Source organism: Oxyura jamaicensis, chromosome 20, assembly GCF_011077185.1.
Source record: "Oxyura jamaicensis isolate SHBP4307 breed ruddy duck chromosome 20, BPBGC_Ojam_1.0, whole genome shotgun sequence".
In the NCBI taxonomy this organism is placed as follows: domain Eukaryota; kingdom Metazoa; phylum Chordata; class Aves; order Anseriformes; family Anatidae; genus Oxyura; species Oxyura jamaicensis.
The window spans coordinates 4,328,999-4,350,516 of NC_048912.1; the positions used below are offsets into that span (position 1 = coordinate 4,328,999).

Consider the following 21,518-nt stretch of genomic DNA (forward strand, 5'->3'; position numbering starts at 1 on the left):
GTTCAAGATTCTGGATTTTTATCTTCTGAGTGCTCCTGGCCCCCAGCCCAAACTACCACAGAAATTGCCAATGTCTCCAGAGTGAGCGGCTCCCCAGACACAGTGGAGTTGTCTCGGAGGGACGATATTCCTCACTGCAGAAGGGACCTTCAAGGTTTCAGCAGCCTGCCCAGGCAATGCAATCAGGACATCCCAGCTCAAGGCAGGAAATATTAAGGATTAAGCTGAGAATGGATCTACTGAGGTAGGCACCAGCTCCTCTCCCTCAGAGCAGAGAATCATATCCTTGGGATACACTGGGTCCAACCTTCTGCTCCAGCTGGCCCCTGAGCATGGGCTGCTCTGGGGCTTGTCCTCTGAGTGCTTTTGAGGTAGCTGGAGGAGGATTTTTGTTGGGTGAAGGAGGATTTGGGGTGGGTGAAGGAGGTTCTCAGCCACGGCACCCTGTGCTGTTCCCCTGTGCCTGGCAAAGGGACACCTGGCCCTGAGGGGACATGGCTCATGGGGACACTGCTGATGGCAGAGATGTCACTGATGGGGCAGCACTGCTAACGGGGGGGGACACTGATGGCATGGAAGGACATCCCTGGTGGGGGGACACCAGTGACAGGGGGACATGGCTGACTGGGTGGACTCCAGTGACGGGGAGACATGGCTGGCAGGGGGACATGGCTGACAGAGACATAGTGGCTGATGGGGACATAGCTGCTGACAGGGGGACACGGCTGACAGGACGACACGGCTGACAGGGACGTAGCTGCTGACAGGACGACACGGCTGACAGGAGACACCACTAACGGGGGGACAAGGCTGGCAGGGGCCGCACCGCTGACAGGAGCACACGGCCGACGGGGGGCACGCGGCTGACAGGGACACTCGACCGGTAGCGGGGACACGGCCGACGGGAGGCCACCACCGGCGGGCACACCGGCGGGGACGCGCCGCCGCGGGCCACACGGCCATCCGGCCCCCCGGCCGCAGCCGGGTGCGGGCGACCGCGCTCTGCCCACGCCTGCTCCGGGGCGCCCGAGCCCGGCGGCGGTGCCGGGGCTGCGGGCGGGCGGGCGGTGAGGGGCGGTCCCCGCCGCCATCCCCGTCCCCGTCCCGGTCCCCGCCCCCGGCTCCGCGCCGCTTTGAAGCGGGCTCGGCGGCGCCCTCCCGCTCAGAGCCGCCGGCGCCCGCCATGGTGCAGCCCGAGGAGCAGGCCCGGCTCTACCCGCCGCGGCCCGAGCTGCTGCCGGCGGCGCACGTCCCCTCGCTGCCCCACTACGAGCGCCTCTACCAGCGCTCCGTGGAGGAGCCGCAGGGTGAGGGGCCGGGGCCGGGGCCGGGGCCGGGGCCGCGGGGGGCGGTCGCGGGACGGCGCCGCCGGAGCCGCCCGGGGGCTGCGGCCTCGGCTGAGGGGAGCGGGCGGCCGCGCTGCCCGTTAGTTCTGTGAGGTGCTGGCGGGGAGGCGAGGCGTTTATATTTTTTTTTTCCCCCTCATCTACCTGGGTTCCTGGGTGACATGCTCCGGCTGTTGCTTTCGCAGAGTTTTGGGGTGACATTGCCAAAGAGTTCTACTGGAAGCGCCAGCACTCGGGGCCGTTTCTGAAGTACAACTTCGATGTGACGAAGGGCAAGATTTTCATTGAGTGGATGAAAGGGGCGACGACCAACATCTGCTACAACCTCCTGGATAGGAATGTCGGTGAGAAGAAGCTCGGGGACAAAGTTGCTTTTTACTGGTAATTTCCTGTTTTTATTATGATGTGGGATGTGTGTGAACGTATTGCCAAAGTGCACAAATGGTACTGATTGCTGTCGAGGTGAATTAAAATACGATAAAACCCGAGAGGCTTCAATCTTGGCATAGGTACAGCAGGTGTTTGCTCTGCGTTGGAAAGGGGTTGTGTGACCCAGCTGTGCTGCCCTGGTGGGGGGCTCCTGGCTCTCCTGGGCTGTGCCTGCTGTGAGCGTGGAGCTGTCGGGTGTGCTCCTGGCAGGTGCCACAACACCCCTGTGAAGTAGGAAGGCAGGGATGGAAGAAATGGGGCCAGGAACAGCCAACATCCACAGTCAAAAAGCAAATTAAACCTGGTGCTGTGTTCCGTGGGTCTGGCAAGGTTCTATTCCTGTGGCAGAAAGGTTCTTTCCCAAACCTTCTGTATTGATGCCTGGCGCTTGAGCACGTGTGATGTTGTGATACTGTCTAAAAGGCTGGCTTTTCAGACCTTACCTTTGGGAAGAGAAGTTAACTTCCAGCCTTATCTGAAATGTGCTTGTATTTTTTTCTACCCCCAGAGTAGTTCATAGTTTGAAAAGCTCTTTGGAGTAGAATTATGCATATTTATACCAAATTAGCTTCTCTAGTGGTATGTGAGATCTAGAACCAATGCTCCACTGCAGAACGAGCTCAGCTGGCATCAGAGCTGTGCCCCCAGGTTGAGAGCAGTGCCTTGCCCACTCCTGTTTGGCTGCTCCCTTCAATTAGTATGTGTTTACTCTGCATCTGTGGTCCCCTGACTGTGTGGGGCAGTGCAGAATCAAAATGAAGCATATACAGCTTGTTAGGATGCAATAATTTGTGTTAATCTGAGTTCCTGCAGAGGGGCTGCTGTAGATGTCTTATCCTCACTTCAGTAAAAATGCCAGGTGCTCTAATGGTGATCAGTGCTCCTTCTCCAAGTGATCGTGTGCAGCTGTAGAGTCGTCCCCACCATGTGTGGCTGTTACCTTCAGGTGATCTGTGGCTACTCCACTACAAAAAGAAACATGCTCATAAAGTGGTGTTGTGGCTGCAATTGTAAAACTGGGTTCTTATAAGCTGTTTCTATCCATACAGCTACTGCTTCAGTGAAAGAAAATTGCACTTGCTGCCTAGCAAATAATCATATTGATGATAGCACACAGGTGAAATGGTGGAAAATATTTACTTCCCTGCTAGTCAAACACATGTGCCAGCCCACTCAGCTGTAAAATGACTTCAGCTTCTGAATGAAAATACCTTTGTAAACTCATTCCGGTAAAGGTGTGGTGGCAAACAGCACCATTTGGCAGGCTCCTGGGCAGCCAGAGCTGCCAGCTGTTCTGGAGGGAGTGGGCGCATCCTTCTCCTTGCACATAAATCTCCTTGTGGCAGTTAGGCAGCAGCCTACAGCTCTAATTTTGCCTTAGTGAAGGCTTTTCTTGTTAGCTTTTCTGGCAGCCTTAGCAGGGTGTTTGATGCTGAGCAATTCTTCCAGTGCAAGTGGTGGGTGTCAGTTGTGGTGTTTACAATGCTAAAAACAAGTCTGTCTTCATCCTTACAGGCAGTTTTCCATGACAGCTTTGGGATAAACTCTCCCAGCTTGGGTCTGTCACCACTGACTGATGCTGGGGCTGGGGTGTCTGGAGCTGTCAGCTGTGGACGTGGTAGTGCAAGGAGTGGAAGAGGCACACAGAGCATGATGTGTGCAGCGCTGACCTGCAGGCTTGTGGTACAAGGAGCAGGGCTAAGGGTTGTTAACTGTGAGATCACTCTTCTGGGAACATGCACATGGCTCTCTGGACATACACTTTTATCTGCAGTAACAAAATACACTTGTTGTCATCTTGTCCTTCCACATTTTGCCTTTAAAAACTCTGTTGAACGAGCCTGGCTTTCTAAAAACACTTGAGACTTGCCAGAGTGGCTGAAAGGTCAGAAGAGGAATGAGAGCCTCCGTCAGCCAAAGAGGTTTCCTAGGAAAAACTTGGGTTTTTGAAGTGCCTTGGCCCACGTCTTGCTTCTAAGGATGTCTGTAGAGCTGGGTAGGAGAAGGGGCTGAGATGACCCTGAGGTATCACTGACTGCCCCAGCTGTATGAAAGATCTGACAAGATGTGAGGTCGTGGTCTTTGCTTTCCGAGAGAAAGCAGGAAAATGAATAGCATTTCCAGGCATCGCTGTGTGTGTCTGAGGAGAAATGTGTCCCGACAGAAGTTAGAACAGCTCGCTATGGCTGTGCTAAGTTTGGCATGGGCTGGAAGGAGCTGGCAGCTCATCCCCATGGGCTCTCACCAAGCTGCTCTAAAGGCTCCTGTACCACTGCCAGTCCAGGAGGGCACAGCTCAGCCCTGCTTGGAGGGTCTGAGCCCAGGGATGTGCGTTGGCCGCCAGGCTCTTGGAGCAGCGTTATCATCAGATTCTCTGGCGAGCTGTGTGACTGATGTGGGGCTGCTCTGTTGGCACAGAAGACAGTCCATGAGATTGCTTCATGCACTGGGACATGTACGTAGGTGACTCTGCTGTGGTATGGGTGCAGTTAGGACTGCTGAGTTCAAAATGACCGCCCTGAGTTGTAGGAAATGCTGGTTCTCTGTTTCACTACGATAGCTCCTGCTGCTTGTGAACGTTACAAGTATTTCTGTCCCTGCTGCTTTTGATTCCTCTTCCTGCTTCGTGTTGCTGATGTGGCCTAAAGAGGAACAAAAGGGCCAGGAAACGTTTCTGATAAAGTACTGGTCTGAAAAGTGATATCTCTTTCATCATCATTTGGAAAGTCTGAAGGCAGTAATGCTGCAGGTGCTTGCAGGTAGATCCCTGCCCTGGCACTCGGGAGCATTGCACGCGTGTGGCTCTGCACTGCCAGCTGGGCCGGGGCATCTGTGTGGGACTTGGGCACAGACAAACCCTCATGTCTGTGTTGAAACACCTGTTAATGATCTAGTATAAACCTCTGCCTGGTGAGGCTGTGGAGGTAAAAATATAACCAGGTGGGAATTCAAGAAGCCAAGCACCCAGCATGGAGCTCTACCATATCCTTGCTAATTAGGCTCTGGGGCGCAGAGGTAAGTAGAGGCCTTGCTGTCCGTGTGGCCTGGGCACGGCTGAAGCACTGACTTCTGAGCTCTGTTTCCCAAACCAGTCCACCCCGCTGCAGCCCTGGTGGGACTGGGGGGCAGGGGCAGAGATGGAGCTCAGCGTGCTACTTCTTGTCTCCCCGTTGCCCAGGTGCGTGGGTTTAGCAGGGTGCTGATTCCTGCCAGCTTTGGAAGAACGTCAGTTTTTTGCTTTCTCATGTTTTCATATGGAGTACTGCATTTAGAAAGGGGAAGCAAAGGGTAGTGAAGGCAGCTGGACCTTACTGCAGCTTTATTTAAAGGAGCTAATTGATCCCAGTCTGGATCTTGAGCAAGCATAACATGCAAAGATAAAATGAAGCTGTTTTTCTAAATGTAGAAAAACATTTAAGGGCTGTAAGACTCTAAGGGTTGTAAGACTTCTTCCAGTAAATCTTTCTGTAAGAAATAAATGTAGAGAATGGTTTTAAGTGAAATAAAATTAACTGGAAAGCAAAACACTACTCCCTGATCACTGCTAGATTTTTTTTAAGAAACTGGAAGTATTTTTTTTGACAGCAGCCTTCCAGAGAGGACACAGATTGTCCTCTGTAGCTCAGTGCTCAGCCAAAGCTGAACTCCTGTTCAGTGTGAGCGTGCTGCTGGGGCCCGGTGGGACAATGCCTCCCCTGCTGTGTCCTTGATCTGGTGGCTGTTCTTAGAGTGGCAGCCCACAGCTCACGGTGGAGAGCTTGAATCTGGGCTGAGCCATCTCTGAGCCAAGAATGAAGCCAGATGCTGCTGTACTTCAGCTGTACTTCTTCTGCAAAGATCTGGATCTCTCCTGCTTCCGGGAATGAGCTTGCCTTAAACTGCTGAGAACAATCAGTGCTTTGCCTCCAGAACCCAGTGTGGGTTTGTGTTTTGTTGTTCTTTTCCTTCAGACGACTTCCCAGGTGTCAGTGTTCCATTACTGACATGCACGCGGATGCTGTGACTGAAGATGGTGGCTGTTAACACCAGGAGTTTCAGAGGTACTTAATCATAGCCAGCTTCGACACAATGCTCTCGGCTCTGCTACTCCCACTGGCTTCAGGACATCCGAAAGTCCTGTGCCAAACTGACTTTTCTTTGGTAACTTCCTGGATGATTTGTTATACTTGAGTGACACAGCCTCTTTCAACACTCTTCTGGTAGTGAAAACACGTCCTTGAATCACACAGCCGGTTTGAAAGGGGGGAAAATATATATATATATAATCAAATCACCCCTGGGAAAGCTGTGTTTACTGCTACACACCTCCGGGCATGTGCCGGCATGCTGCTGAGAGCTGTCAAAGCGTGGCTGCCACCAAACAGCTGCACCCAGTGCTGCTGTCCCCCTGCTGCTGCACAGGGATCCAGGTCCGCTGCAGCAGCAAGGGCCGTTATGGCGAAGTTTCCATGTGTTTGGGGTCTTATCCAGGCTCTGCGCAGCTCCCTTCTGCTGGTAGGGATGCTCGCCGGGGAAGAGGGTGACCCTGCTGTCCCTGCAAAGCAGAGGGGCCTTTTGGGGTACATCCTCGGGGCTGTGTAGTCTCCCCGCTGTGTGTGCTGAAAGCAGTGTGATCGATCTGTGGTCCTGGCAGATCTTAATTATCCTGGAAGCACCACTGGGTAGTGCAATGCTCTGCTTCCAGCAAGCAAGTGGGTTAGGTGCCCCAGAAGTAGGTAATAACACGCACCCAGTGTACTCATGTGAAGCCACGCATCTTGTGTGCTCCTTCAAGGGCACTGACAGCCCTAGCTTTCCATCCCAGGAAGCTGAGCTGGCTGCTGGTGGGTTCTGTGGCCGCTCTCAGCATGGCGGGGGTGTTGCAGAACTCCCTGTAGCAGCTGCACCGGAGCCCTTGAGAAGAAGGGTCCTCCTTCCTTCCAGCAGGACACCTCTGCTCTGCAGGGCCCTTCCCAGCCCTGCTGGCTGGGGACTATGGGGAACGGCAGCAGAAGCCTGGTGTTAGGGAAGGAGGTTGGATGCTTCCAGGTACCAAGGAGGGATGGGCTTTCCTTATTTCTTTGGAGTCCTTCCTGTGCCAGTACAGGGACAGTCACGCCCCGCTGTGGTTAATGCCGTGGCAGTTGTGCAAGCAGCCCGTTTGGATGCCTGTATGAGTGCAGGGTGGGCAGGAGCACTGGGAGCTCATCCTTAGCTGCAGCTCTGGGGCCCCTCTCTGTTGCTGGATGCAGTCTGTCCTCAGCTGTGGGCTGCTTGGAGCCAGGTCGGGCTGCTCCGAGAGCTGGCTGGTGTCATGCTGATAGACACAGGCGCCATGAGGAAGTGGCGCTGCCCCAGGGCAGCCTCATGAGACCTGCACAAGGGTTTGGCCCGAGGGGATGGAAAACACTGACCAGGGTCTGAAGCTTGTTTCTGGGGGCTGTGTGTTTGTGCTGAGATCTGGCATCTGCCAGCTTTCTGCTCTCATATCTGAAGGTGGTTGTGTCCTGCGTGTTCCTGTTAATGGCTCGTGCTTACTGGGTTGCGTCCTACATCCTCTTTATTTCTAGTGAAGTCTGAGGCAGTTTCCGCCTAAGAGATTGTGCCAAATGATGAACTGAGTGTGTGGGAACAGCAAAATGCCTTCCTCGGGCTGCTGCCATCCCTTCCAGTCACAGGAGTGATGCACGGGCTGTGCTTTCCCGGGTGCTGTGAGTCAGTGCTGAAGCCACACATGATCAGACAGCAGGCAGGTGCGGGCACACCAAATTTGCTCCCTTCTGAGGGTGGACTTGGAAGCAGAGCTTGACTCGTCCCCATCAGGTGCACGTGCCAGTTGGCTGAGAGGTTCTGGGAAGGATGCTTTGTTTCTGAGATCTCAAGCCCTGTTCTCCCTCTGCAGAGCCTTGTCCCACTCAGGATGTGCTCTGGGAAGCTGGCAGGGCAGGAACAAGAGCAGGGAGAACTGGGGTGTGCTCTCAGCCCGGAGCCTGTGCTGGTCCTGCCAGGAGGTCTCCGGCAGCTGGCAGGCTGCAGGCAGTGGTGTGGGGACACAGCAATGTGTGAGGACTTCTCGGGCTGCAGCAGCAGCTTGTGAGGCCCAGGCTGGCAGAATGGGGTTTCTTCTCCCCTCTTAACAAAAGGCAGCCTTGTGGACAGCACGGGTGCGATTGTTCTGTGGCTGAGCTGCGAGGAGAGGGCTGTACGAGCAACCTCTCCTGCTTGGGAGCATGAGCTGGTGGCAACGCTGAGCAGAGCAGCTTGCTCTGCTTGGGCAGCTTGGGCAGTCCGAGCTGCTTGTTCGCAGCCTTCCTGCAGCTCTTGGTAGCTGCCACTGGCAGGGCTACGGTATCTGTCTGAATCAACGTGAAGGAATAGCTGGGAAGTATGTGACAGGGAAACAAGCTGGGTGTCAGTAAGTGCCCAGGATTAGGTGGTGTGTGCTCCAGAGGACTGCAGGAACCTGACCGTGAAGCTGCAGGGCCGCTGGCTGGGGGGAGCGGTGGGGCTCTGCCTGGTGCTGGGGAGCAGCGGGGTGCCCTGCCTCGTGTCCCCTCGGGACAGGGGTGAGCTCCCTGTGCTGTCCAGGCTGCTGTGAGTGTGGCTGCGTGCTGACCTGCTGGGGCTCGCTGCGGTGGTGGTGAGCGTGTGGATGGAGCTGTCGTCAGACAGCCTTTGTGAGGTTTCCTGCAAGATATTAACCGATTGACTAATTTAGCCACGAGTAGAAGAAAGGCCTCCTAATCAAGCTGGTTTAGCCTCACCCTTTGCCTCCTCTCTCAGCAGTCACCTCCCAGGACCACAGCAGGTTCCCCAGTGTTACTGCTCTCTGGTCTGGCAATGGGGGCCAGGCTCATGTGCCCCCCCTCCCCCCCCCCCCCCCCAGCATCTCCTGCTGCTGCTGGTGACACAAAGCCCGGGGCCTGGCTCTGACCTGGTGCGGTGCTGGGGCTTCGTCTAAGGGGGTCCTGCCTGCGGGGCTGTCAGCGTCCTGCTGCGTGCAGTGCAGTGCCGCAGTGTGAGACCTGCGGCTGCTTCTGTCTTACTACTTGATATTTTTTTCTCTTTAGCTGGTATTTTTTTCTCATGCTCATCTTTGGGCTGAGGGAGGGTCTGGCTGTAGCTCAGCACAAGGAACTTAGTAATTTTTCAGGAGCTGCTTCTTGTACCTCTGCCCTAATGCTGGCTTGCAGCCTTCCCAAAGCCACCTCTCCGTGCACTTCAGGGTGTGTGGTTGCACAATAACTACCCGGGGAAGTACAGGAGCTCCTGGATTTTCTCACAGCCTATGAAACATGCATCTTGCAGCTCTGGCAGATGTTGTAGGCACCTGGGTATGTTTTAGAATGGTTTACTTGCTGCTGGGAGGGACGCCATGGTTACGCAAGGGTTGCATATTGTGAGTGTTGGCAGAGGAACTGAAACTGCAGGTGGATAAATGGAGTTCACGGACAGAGAGGATGCTGACCTCCCGTACAGATCGAGGGCATGCTCCTTTGCAGGGAAGATCAGAGCCTTCAGTTTGCTCACTGGACTGGAAAACCTGGTTATTTTGGCTGCGTGGATGGTTTGTGTGTTCTCCTCCAGCACTGCCGTGTGAAAGGCAAAGACGCACGCAAGGAATTGGGCTTGAAGCAGATGAGGCTTGCTTGGAGTGGGGGCACTTACAGAGCACAAAGTGGTCAGGCTTTGCAAGAAGTGCAAATGGGTACTTGTTACAAGCATGGCAGTAACATGGGGAGCTGCTTTTGCTGTGCCTGCTGGGCTTTCTGTGCCTGGAGCTGTGAGGCTGCAGTATTGATTTACCAGTGCACTGATGAAGTCTCTGGGCTCTCAGCAGCACAGGGAGCTGACATCCCCCCCGTTCAGTCCCGTGTCAGAGCTGTTACACCTTGCTGGAGCAGGCTCTCAGCATCTGCGTTTCTGCACGCCGTTTGTTGGAGATGTCAACGTGTGGTGTGGAACGAAGTCAGGAGCCCTGGCAGTTCTCTGTGGGTTCAGAGCCCGTCCTGCTGGCAGGCGTCACCTCCCTTCTGCAGGGGAATCCCGCAGGGAGATCGGCCTTCCTGGTTGCCTTCTTGTATCCGCATACCTGATGGTTCAGCCGTCCTGGTGCCCCTGCCTGTCCTCTGGGGGATGTTTGTGATACAGAGTGAGAGGGCAGGCCAGCAGGTGACATCTGCCCATCACCTGCAGGGATTTGAGGCATGAAGCTGACCGTCCTCCAAAAACCTGACCGAAGGCACAACCCCTTATCATGGGCTCGGTGGGTATCTTCTGAGCCCCAGGGAAACCAGCTTTCTTGGTGTTCAGTGTTGCTGTGTCCTGAAAATCTGGCAGGGTGCTCACCCAGAGCTGCACAGCTTCCCAAAACGGGGTGCTCACCAGCTGCGGGCGGCCTGTTGGCTAGTTTACTTCCCCCAGCTTCGCCCAGGGTATGTTTCATAGCCCGGCTGCAAACTGTTTAAACAAGGAATCAGCTGTGTGGTGCTGGAAATAAGCTCCCCTTCTGTTGGGCTGGTAAAAATAGTCCGTGCTCCTCTGACAATATTACTTATGGTAAACATCTGAAATGTTTCCTGCCATGTCAAACTATCTCGCTGTCCTGCAGCACGCAGAGGGCTGGCCTGCAGGGTTAGTGGTGGTGGCTGAGGTCGGCCAAGCTCTCCGACCTTGCACAGGAGCTCTGCAACCCTGTGATCCCCAGGCATTTTGTTTTAAGGGTAAATGGAGCTGGCTCTAAATAAAATAGGTAATAAGCAATTGCTTTTCTTCATCGGCTGTTTTGTGTTGTAAAATACTTAAAGAACTTAATTAGGGTTAATGTGTATTCTCTTTCCATGATGGTTACTCAAAAAAAGCAGGAAAAAAGTGAAGCTGCAGGACAGGAAGACTCTCCTCACTGCTGAACCTGCTCCAATCAGCACAGGAGGACTGCTGGCACCACCGCTGGGAGGTTCGTCTGGGGGGGCAGTCAGCTCTCTGCCTTGTTCTAACAAATGTGCCCAAGCAATAGAAGATCCTCCTTGAAAAGGGCCTCAGCGGCTGCTGGCAGTGCTAAAAACGTGCCTCTCGAGCGTCAGGTGCTCAGGTGGGAACACGAGCAGTACAAGCCCCGTCCGCCAGCTTTTCTCACTTGCTGACGGTGGCTGGTTGACAATGGTGCTGTTAGTTGGTGTTGGCTCCTTCAGAGGTGTCTGAGCATCCTACAGCCTGGCAAAAGGGGCTTGGAGCAGGTTTTAGGGCACAGCCAGGCAGATGAGTGGAAGAATCGTGGGGAATTCTGTGTCCGCCTCGGGCTGGGCCTTGTGCTGCAGGCATTGCTCAGGGCACAGGGAAGTGAGTAGTGTTTGGACTGCAAAAAATAAATATTATTTCTTTAGATGCCTCTGGTACTTGTTCAGATCGTGAAAGGCTGCGAGGAGCTGAGAATGTCCTTAACGAGAAGGAAGGACAGCAAGATGGATTGGATTTTGCTGTGGGCCATTAGCAACCTCGCAGGGTGTTGGGTGTTTCCATTCCAGGCTGTTCCCATCCTGCTGCTTCCAGAGGCAATCAGCGGGCCGATTCCCTGGCCAGAAAGCAGGTGGTGGCCCAGTGTCCCTCTGGAAGCAAGCTCCATTTCGCTGCTTTGGCACAACACTTGGGCACTGTTTGCTGGTCTTGTTTGGGTTTCTTTGCAGCAGGAGGAAGCTGTTCTCCACAGCGGTGGTCAACTTCCAGCTGAAAAGGTTTGGCTCAGACAGATCTGGCAGTGGAGTTGTCTTAGATCTTACCTGTGTGTATGGGGACACTGGAGTGGAAAATTATAGGGTTTGAGTTAACTGTATGGATTTGCAAAGTGGTGGTAAGTGGATATGTTTTTTCTTTTCCCCAGGATTTGTTGCCAGGTTTGCCTAGCAGTCTTCTCGTGAAGTGCTGCCAAGTGTTTTTGGAGAGGCTGAAAGCCCCTCCACCAGTCCCTCCCAGGCTACGCTGTCATTACACAACTTCTTCTTTCTCGATCTGTGTCATGATGCAACAGGATCTGAGTGTGACTGTAGGGAATGTGGAGGCTGAGCTTTCTGGCAAACCTCTTGTAAAAACCTTCAGCCTTCCCAGAACTCTGGGTATTTCCTGCCGTGTATCACCACTGAGGTGGGTGATGGGGCGGTAAGCATGGCCAGGGTGGGCAATCCTCCTGCTCGTAGGAAACTTTTTCATGAATGCTTTTTGAAAACCTGCCCGAGCTCCCCAGATTTCTCCTGGAGTGCAGAACCCTGCTGGAAACACTTCTGCTTGGAGCAGTCTGTTTAGGAGCATTTCCATATTGAACGACCCATGTGCCAGCGAATACATCCTCTTTTTTCCAGCGAAGCTGTCTTGTTCTGATTACTCGCACAGCTGGCCTCCCCAGACCTCCACTTCAACCCTGTGTGTTTTTGCAAGGAGTGAGACTTTAAACGCTTCCTTCTACTCCAGCGCTGTTCCTGTGCCTTATGGGATAAGCTAGGCTAGGTGCAGGGTGAGAAACCACCTCTGTTTTAGCCTCGGTGGCTGTTCTAAGCCACCAGGCCATCTCAGACCCTCCTGCAGGCCACCAGCTTCCCAGCCCTCTGAGCACAGCCCAGGCCAGATGGCGCGGAGGAGGCTGCGAGCAGGTGAGAGCCCCGCTAGCTGCACGCAGCCTGCACGTGTCAGCACCGGCTCTGAGGGCCTGGGGCTCCGGCTGCCCACGCGGCGTGCACGTGAGCCCATTCCCCAGACGGCAGCGGCTCGGCCCAGCCAAGCTCTGCCTGGCATTTCGGCGGCTCTAATTCTGGAGTCGCGGTGATTGGGAAGCTGAGGGCTGGCTGGCTGCCCCCTGTGGCCTCGCACGTGAGGTGGCCCGGGAGGTGCTCCGTCCTTCTGGTATCCCTGCTCTGGGGCTGGGCTGCTGGCCGGGGAGGAGCTGGGGCACTGCTGCCTCGTGCACCAGCTTGGTCCCTTGCTCAGGAGGGGTTTGGGGCTCTGACCGTGGCTCTGGTTTGGGTGGCACTGGGAGCGCCTTTGGAGCAACCTTCTCCCAGTGCCTGTGTCTGCTCTGTGGGAAGCTTTCTGCAGGTCTCTGCTGAGTGAGTTCTCCCCATCGCACTGCATCACTGGGAAGGGTCCTCTGCTCTCCCACCACCTCCTTCCAACTGGAATCCCTGTTTTCCTGAGGGTGTTCTCTGCTAGTGCAGATGCAGAGCCTCTCCCCTGCACTAAGCAGAACTGCTCTGGGAGCTTCTGCAACCTCTCCGCTGCCTGCCCAATGACCCCTGCTGGCCTCGAGGTGCTTTGCTTTGCTCTGGAAACACCTGCTGGGTCCGAAGGCACTGGTTGCTGCAGGAGCATCCCTGGAGCACTTCCTCTGCATTGTCCGCACGCTCCTGGTTCTCCCCCTTCTTCCAGCAGGCCTTAAGGGGAGATGAGAGGAGCTCTACCTGACTTCTTGCTGCTGCCACCTCCTTGCTAAGCCATGCCCCAAACCCCGCTGTCCTCAGGGACTGACAGCCAGCAGTCCCGGTGATTTGGGACCCCTCTGCTCGGGTCTGTGCTTGTATTTGAGAGTAACATGGTCACAGAAGCTTAAGGGAGGAACAAAACAATCTTCAGCCCCTTTGGTCCTCGGGGGCGGTGCTTACAGGGGCTGGGTAGGCTCTGGCATTGTGCCCCACTTTGTTTGCAGTGGTTTGTATGACTTTATTTTATTCTTCTCCTTCCCCTGCCTAATTTGAACTGACACCCTGTGGATCTGCAGATGCTCTGGCAGATCTTGAGGATGCCTAACACTTCAGTTGCTCAGCTTCCATCGTTTTCTCCTGTGCACCAGCTTCTCTTAGTGGTGTTATAACCCCTGTAAACCACAATTATCATCAGCAATTACCTTGAAAACCATAATTTCCACTGATGCAACCTGAGCTTCCTGCTGTTCCACACAACCGCTGCGTCAGCATTGCATAAGGGGCTGGATTCAAACAGGTTATGCAAATAACTGTTACTTAGGAATCTGATGAAAGAGAAACCAAAGAGCATTGCTGGCTTATCGTTGGCTCAGCTCCCCTCGATCCGCTTGGGTGCCCTGGAAGCGTGCGTTGCCTTGGCCGTGGAGTTGTAGCAGGTCAAGAAGTCCCCACCCCATCCGCTTGTTATCCTGTGGCTGAGCTGTAGCAGCTAAAATCAGCTTGCTGTGATGGACAGCGCAGTGCCCTCTCGGTTATGGGTGTGGTTAGAGCAGCCCCGTGCTTTAAAAAACCTTGTAGCTGGTCCTGGTGCTTGAGGGAGTGCCCAACTCCTTAACCTGCTGTGCTGCAGCTGCCCAGGTGTGGATCTGGCCCCACCACTGCTCCCCTGCCACAGCGTTCCCCGGGGTCCCTGCTCGGGTCAATGTGTCTCAGGTCACTTAGCTGCTCCTACAAACCCTCTTCCGACTGTGCAGTGAATGTGCAGTGCTAAATCTCTCGTTGGCCTGCGGGATCACTCTTACGGGGAGGCTCGACCTCGAGGTAGCCTTCACTACGTGTGTGCCGGGGTAGTGTCTGCGGCTCTGCATCGCCAGCGTGGGGCTGCCGGCCGAGCAGGCAGCCCGTCTGTCCTCCTCCATCAGCATGGTTTAGCTGCGGGGATGAGAGCTGTTTGGGCTTCCCATCTGCAGCTCTTCCTCCCTCACATCGCAGTGTTTGGCCCAGCTCGGGCCCCGCTCGTGGCAGAGGAGCTCTGCAGAGCCCGCGTGGCCACGGCTCCCTTCTGTGCAGGGCTCGGTGCCGCCGTCCTGCGTGTCACTGTGGTGGTGGCACCGGCTGCCCTGGGGCTGTGTGCTCCTGTTACTGGTGACAAATGGCTGCGGGCAGCTGGGAAGCCCTCAGCTGCGCACAGAGCTGGAGGTTTTCAACACCCAGCCCTGGAAGGTACGTGGCTGTGGGTTTGGTTTAAGGCTCCGTTTACCTGAGCTGACGGGAGGCTCGGGGGCGGCCGGCTGGCCACAGAAGGCCTTTCTCCAGCTGGGCACCCATGCGACAAGGGGTATGAGAAACATGGGCTTATCGAGTGCTAGATGCTCAGCTGCATCCCTGCTGTGGTCCAGACGACCTTGTGACACTTGGAGCCCTGGCTGTTACGTGCAGGGGTCAGCTTGAGGGAGACAAGAAACCTGTTTGGCTTCAGCTGGGTGTTGCCAGGTGTTTCATGCAGTGGTGTGTCTGGGGGGTTGAAAATTGGCTTCTATTTTCAGAGGAAGGCTGGCTGTTAGCTCCAAGATCACACACCAGCAGTCACGACGGTGCCACTGTCATCTGTTTTCATTAGCAGTGCTTAAAAAAGACGAACCTGGGGACTTGGGCTGCTCAGAGGTGAGCACTCTGGTCGTGTTTTCTTGCTGTTTCTGAGGGCTATTTATTTCTTTCAGTTGATTTTGGACAAGCGAGTCTGTGCGAGATGCTTAGGACTGATGGTTCTCGCTTTTACCTGCAGGGCACCGGGGGGAAGATGCTCACAAAACTTTGCTCCCAGGAATCCAAACTCCTTTCTGACACACGCAGCACTTCGTAGCGTGCAAGCAGGCATTCCTTTAAATGCCCCATCCGAGATGCTTAATTGTGGTGGCTTTTGTGCCAGAGAAAAGGGCAGAACAATCCCTGAGTGCCCTTGCAGCCCGCTGAGTGTAGCTGTGGGGCACTGCGAGCTATTTTCAGACATAGGGAGACTCAAAACAATCGCTTGCTCTTGAGAGGTCCGAGAGGTCTCCATGGGAGGCGTGCTGGCAGTGGGCGTCCTCCGCAGAAGCGCGGCCATGGCTCCCTGAAGGCGAGGGTCGCCTTACTCTGAATTCACCGTCCTGAAGCCTCCTCCTCCTTGTGCTGCTGGAGCAATTCTGCAGTCACGAGGATGAAGCGCATGGAGGACTCTGAAAAGCCCTTTGAAAAGCCTTGCAAAAGTATCCCTTGGGCCTTGCGCTTCCCTCGGGCCTTGCGCTCCCTCCCCGCGTTTCTCTGGCCGTGCCCTGTGAGTGCTGGTGCTAGGGACGAGCCTGGCTGCGTGCCCTGGCCCGGGCCCCTCCTCGTGGCCTGGACAAGAGTAGGACCTGGCGTGTGGGATGGGGCCAAGGACATGTCAGTGGGGTTGTGTCCCCAGCGGGTGCTGTGCCCGGGAAGGCAGCGTGGAGGTGCCAGGCACGGGACTGGTGCTGCTCACCCCAGCAGCCGTGCTCCGCGGTGGCCCAGGCTGTGCCGTCCCCATTGGCCCCGTCCCACCTCAGCTCATCCCAGGGAGCAAATGGGTGCCTGGGAGGCCAGTCTGTGGGCAGGGCAGGGCAGGCTCTGTTGCAACCCGCAGGGGAAACGTGGCCAGCAAGTGCTCGAGGTGGGGAGCCAAACCTTGCTGGGCCTGGACCTGAGGGCTCCCGGGCTGTACACCCAGAGCAGCGCCTTCCTGCCCCTTCCCGGGCCGCTCTTCAGGCGCTGAGCTGCTGGGCAAAGCTGCTTTCCCTGCCCTGGGCAGCCTCCTGCTTTCTGCTGTGCCCCAGCTAAGGTGGCTCCAGGACTCACCTCCTGCCCCTGGGGCGGCCCCCAAACAGCAGCAGCAGCCTGCCTGAGAGGGGAAGCCGCCTTCTGAGGCAGCCTGCTCTAGTCCTTCCTCCTGAAGTGTTTTTCTTCCCATAAGAGTGTGGGCATGGCAGGGTCCCTCCTCCCTGCCCTGTTCCTGGGCTCGGGGTTGCACAACGCCCAGCAGCCCCGGGCATGAGGCCTTCAGGTGAGGGGTTAGCGGGCCGTGGTGCTCCAGCTCCTCTTGGAAAGCTTTATAGTTGTACTGAAAAGAGATTTCAGAGCAAGACTCGTCACCGAGGCACGGAGCTGCATGTGCAGTGCTCCTGTGCCTGGCCCCAGCTGCTCAGCACAGTGCTCACCCCAACGCTGCTGCCCTGAGGAGCCCTGTGTGCGGTGAGGGAAGGTAACGGGAGGAGATGCTCTGCCTTCGAGTCAGCTCAGTTACAGCTGCTTGGCCCAGCTCTGAAAGCAGCTCTCGGCTCTTTGACCCTCGAGTAATAAAATTGGAAAGGAAACCTGTGATTTCCTGGTTTCTCTCCACTGGCTGGGAACCCGTTTAACAGTCTCGTGTCACGCAGCTGAGCTGTTGTGAAGCGATGCTCTTGGTTATGGGAAGGGAAGGCTGAGCCGTCTGCCCCAAACGCTGCTGCTCATTCTCACATTTCTTTGTATTCACGTTTCTTTCCTCTTTGTGCTTACAAAGGGCCAAGCTTGCCTAAAGGATCAAGCTGGGAATCCCCTGTCAGGAGCAGCTAGTTGGAGGTGTGCTGCACATCAGCGCAGGTATCGGTGGAGCTGATCGCTAGAGCCCTGCAGAAGCCACAAGAATAAACAGGACAAGCTGAGCTTGTAGGCAGCAGATCCATGAGCAGGTCTCGAAGGGGATCGTGCCTGTGTAACCACCAGTCCTGAAAGGCCCCGTGCGGGGCAGAGGTGTGGGGCTTGTGTCTGTGGGGCTCCCCCAGCCTTTGTGCCGTTCCCAGCAGGAGCACATCTGCCAGCGGAGCACGTGGCTCCCTGCTGCTGTCGTGCTGACGCAGAGCAGCCGTTCCTGGGGAATTACGTGAGAAATGAGAGTATTTCCCTTACCCGTTTCTGTGCCAGAACAGCTCTCGTTCCCCTCGCCTTGCTGGGGGAGGGGGAGCAGTGGCTGCTTTTAGCTAGAATTTGTGTGTTTGTGCACGCTCAGGGCTGTTTGGGATGCTAAAGGTGTGAGGTTTGTGTTCCCGACTTGGAGCCTGGCCGCAGTCCTGAGGACGGAGCCGCGTGGAGGTGCGCCCTGGCCTCTCCCCAGCACTGGTGTTGTCTTTCACTGCCCTGCACGTAGTCAAGGGGACACTTCTCAAGGGGAGCTGTCAGCTGAGAGCCACAGCTATTCTTTTAGGGGTCACTAACGGTGTGCTGGCTGCCTGGGGAAAGACCAGGGGAAGTGTCTCCCTCCTTCCCCAGCTGTGGGAGATGGCTGCCCTGCTGCGTGGGAAGTCACAACAACTTTTCCTTGCTAATCTCTTGATCTGTCAGGAGTGCCACCTCATTTCCTTCTCTGCAGTGGCTGAAGCCTTGTGTTGCATTAAAACTGGCTGTTTTTTTTATTTTGGTAACAGACCATTTCCCCGGGGACGTGACATTTCAGTTCCATCTCTGGGTGCAGCTCTTGGCTCTTCTCACGGGGGTGCCTAATGCCAAGGTCCCGCTGGGCTGGCACCACAGTTACAGGAACCCAGGGCTGGTTCGGGGAATCACAGAACAACTGAGCTAGGAAAAGGCCCATAAGATCATCAAGTCCAACCATTCAGGGAGGACCACAGAGAGAAAATAATGCAGAGCAGGCCTGGCACTTAACAAATACACGTGTGTATAAATATATGACCTTGGAATATAAGACAGCCCTTGGCATCCCGTCCCAGTTCAGCAGGCAGTAGGTATGCAGGGGCTGGGTGGTGCTGCAGGACAGCACTGGCCAACGTCTCATGCAGACAAGTCTGCAGGCATAAGTGTGTGTGAGCAGGGGTGCCATACCACAGATCCCAGCTTCCTCTTGAGCCTGTGCGCTCTTGGCTTTGGTTCTCTTAGCCCCTTCTTCCTCTGTCCGCTCTCTGAAAGTACCACGTGTTTACACTGTGGGCGTTTGATTGCATTTAGTTGTAGCCATTTACGTGGGGATGGGGACTTCGGACTAAATTGTCCCACTATTGGAGAACTTTAGTCCAGAATTGGATTTCTGGGGTTTGGTTACTCTGTGCTTGGAAAGGCAGGTGAGGACATCAGTGGTGCCCAGAAGGGTAAGTACCTCTGAGTCTGCAGGGTCACCGTTATGTTGTGGTGCCTGTACAGTAACAAACACCACCTTGTTGGTTTTTTGTTTTCCAGGGAAGGGAACGAGCCTGGGGATTCTATGAAAATCACCTACAGTGAGCTGCTGCACAAAGTCTGTCAGTTTGCCAATGTCCTCCGCAACCAAGGTAGGCGGCTGGAGCAATAGGAGCGCTGAGCACTGGGAAAACATTAGGCTGGTTTTTGAGGCTGGGTCTGTTCTCTGCGTGGCTGCTAGTCTGTTGAGTAATTCTGTGCAAAGTGCTTCATCTCTCCATTGGCTTCCACAGCTGTAGAGGAGGGTATATGCAGGTTTGCTCCGCAAAGTGTTTTTGCACAATCATCTCCAGGTCTGTATGTGAAAGCTCATCAGTGCTGCTGATGTCAGCTGTACCAGGAACCTGTGCTCAAAGCTTCTTGGACTGCTCTTGGACTTTTCCAACTAGCAGTGGGCACTGGTTACGCTTCTGCCTCCTTCAAGGGACTGAACCTGTCTGATCAGAACATGGAGCATTCACTGCAGTCACCTTACAAGAGCTGTGGGGTTTGAAAGGCAAAACGCACGTGCCTGGTGTTCCTGGACAGGCTGGAGCTCTCTTTCTGGTCACCACTGGCATGAAGTTCCTCACGTTTCAAGTGTCTGCCACGGCTGCGTGGGCATTGCTGGGAAATGGCAGTGGAAGTTCATGCCTGTGGACACTTGCTTTGGCATGGAGAGCTGAGGTGTTCCACGCAAGGCTGGTTCAGCTCTAGCTCCAGATGAACTTTGTACACTTTATTGTGTGTATATAAACGTTGACTTTCTTGTATAGATGCTTCCTTTGATGCAATGTGATCATTTTGATGTCCATTTTCCCTCCACAGGTGTGAAGAAAGGAGACAGAATTTCCATCTACCTGCCGATGATCCTGGAGCTGGTGATAGCCATGCTCGCCTGTGCCAGGATCGGGGCTCTTCACTCCGTGGTGGTAGGAGCACGCCCTGCACATCGCTCTCAGTGCAGGGCTGTTGGGGGGAGCAGCTGCTGGTTTTAGGAGGGTGAGGAGAGAAGCTGGAAGAGCTGAAAAGAGGGGCACTGACCCTGATGGGTGGAAACGAAACTAATGCTCTGTTTCCTGGCCCTCTTCTGCACTGTGGAATGAGCTCCTCCAGCGCTCTCCATTGATGCTGGGTGGTATCGTTTATGGTGGGGCAGCAGCACAGCTGTGGCCATCCCTGTTGTGTCACTCATTAACTTGGCCGTGTGATCTGTCAGTTTGCAGGTTTCTCAGCGAACTCTCTTTGTGAGCGGATTCTTGACTGCGGTTGTTCTCTCCTCATTACAGCAGGTAAAACGCGCTTCAGTGCCCCTGACCCTGAGCTGTTTCTGTTGGCTGTCTGAAAGGTCTGTATTTTAAAAGCCAGATGTGCTTGGAATTGGGAGAGAAAGGGGCAGTGCTTCAGCTGAGCTGCTGCGAGGCAGATACGCTGCTTGTAGCTGTGCTTGAGCACTGTTTTCCACTTTGAATGTACAGCGGAGCATCTAAGCAGCCCGCCCACTTTGTCCTGTACAGCATGATGTCACCAGCTGATAATAATGTGTTTCCAAATGCTTCTCATCCATGTTTCTCTCCAAAATAAGCCAGATGTTTGCAAGATGTCTCATTTATGGGGCAGTCCAAATATGAGGATTCCCTCCCTTCCCAGTTTCAAGGAAATTCCTGTCTCAACTCTCAACCTTGTAAAGCAAAGAATACGGAAAGTGGTGGTGTTTGCATGTAAGCCCACTGCGTTTTCCACAGCTGTGTTCTGAGACAGTGCTGTTACTATGAATAGATCCACGGCATGGAAAGGACCCGCTAAACTTTACAATCTGTGTTCTGGCCACATTGGATTATTCCCCCAGGATATCCCCAAGAGCCTTGTCGGGTCAAATCTGAACCTCTCCCAGGGAAGGAATTTCACCATTTCCCTTGGCATCCTTTTTTCTAGACCAAAAGGGCATATTAGGAAACCTTTCCCATCAGCTGCTTGTCGTCTTTCCCTCCCTCTGGTGCACGAGTTCTGCTCTGCCCTCATGAAGCTGCCTGTCGTTTCTGGCTGTCCCAGGCTGCCTTGGCTGAGGAGCCTCTCTCAAGTTTCCCTTACTGTTTTGTAGATGCCTTTTATCGAGGAGACAAGCTGGTCAACTTGAAGCAGATTGCAGACGAAGCCCTCCAGAAATGTAAAGACAAGTAAGTTCAGATTCCTTTGTGAGAAGGGCTTTTATTGGAATCTGCTCCTGCACAAATGGGAACGGAAACTTTTGTAGATCTGCAGATGGGAGCAGGTCTGACACAAGCTGCAATAAGCCTTTCAAAAGTAACACACAGTTCAACTACCTTGTCTTAAAAATATTGTCTTTAAACTTTGCTCTTGTCCATTCTGACCTGGAGGCCCACACGTTGGATGGGAGGATTTGCTGGAGATGTACTGTGTAATCCCAAATCACTGCAACCCGTGGCAGATCTCCCAGTGCTGTAGCAGCAGCTTGTGGAGCAGGAGGGAATAACGCGCCTCTGCACACAGTGTGCATGGTCTGACACGATGCCGTGGTGCATGCTGAGATGGGGCTTAAATCTTGCCTAAAACCCACTTGTTCGACAATAATGAAATGAGGCAGAACTATCCCAACTTTGGGAAATGGCTGTGTAACAGGAAGCAGCGCTTTAATTGGCATGCACCAACGGCTGCACAGGATCAGTGCCTGGCTGCACACAGGCGCGTGGTTAAGCCACTCCATTTTAAAAAGCTCTTTGCTGAAATACTGCATGTCTCAGACAGGCAGATATTATCGTCACATTTTACAGAAAGGGAAATAAACGTGGTGAAGTGACTTTGCCAGGCTTACAGATGCAATCACTGTCGCACTGGAGACCCCACCTAGATC

General features: G+C 54.6%; 1 protein-coding gene across 2 annotated transcripts in view; it reads left to right on the forward strand.

Moving 5' to 3' along the window:
* Positions 1-1,136: 1,136 nt before the first annotated feature.
* ACSS2 (acyl-CoA synthetase short chain family member 2) overlaps positions 1,137-21,518 on the forward strand; it is a 34,022-nt gene continuing 13,640 nt past the window's right edge. Inside the window, exons 1-6 of one of the 2 annotated variants that reach the window (XM_035343945.1) lie at positions 1,137-1,307; positions 1,532-1,727; positions 18,668-18,759; positions 19,475-19,578; positions 19,866-19,938; positions 20,748-20,823. In XM_035343945.1, the coding sequence (XP_035199836.1) occupies positions 1,184-1,307; positions 1,532-1,727; positions 18,668-18,759; positions 19,475-19,578; positions 19,866-19,938; positions 20,748-20,823 (665 nt within the window). In that variant the 5' untranslated portion in view covers positions 1,137-1,183. The remainder of the gene's footprint in view (positions 1,308-1,531; positions 1,728-18,667; positions 18,760-19,474; positions 19,579-19,865; positions 19,939-20,747; positions 20,824-21,518) is intronic. The other variant, XM_035343946.1, reaches the window with a different exon arrangement.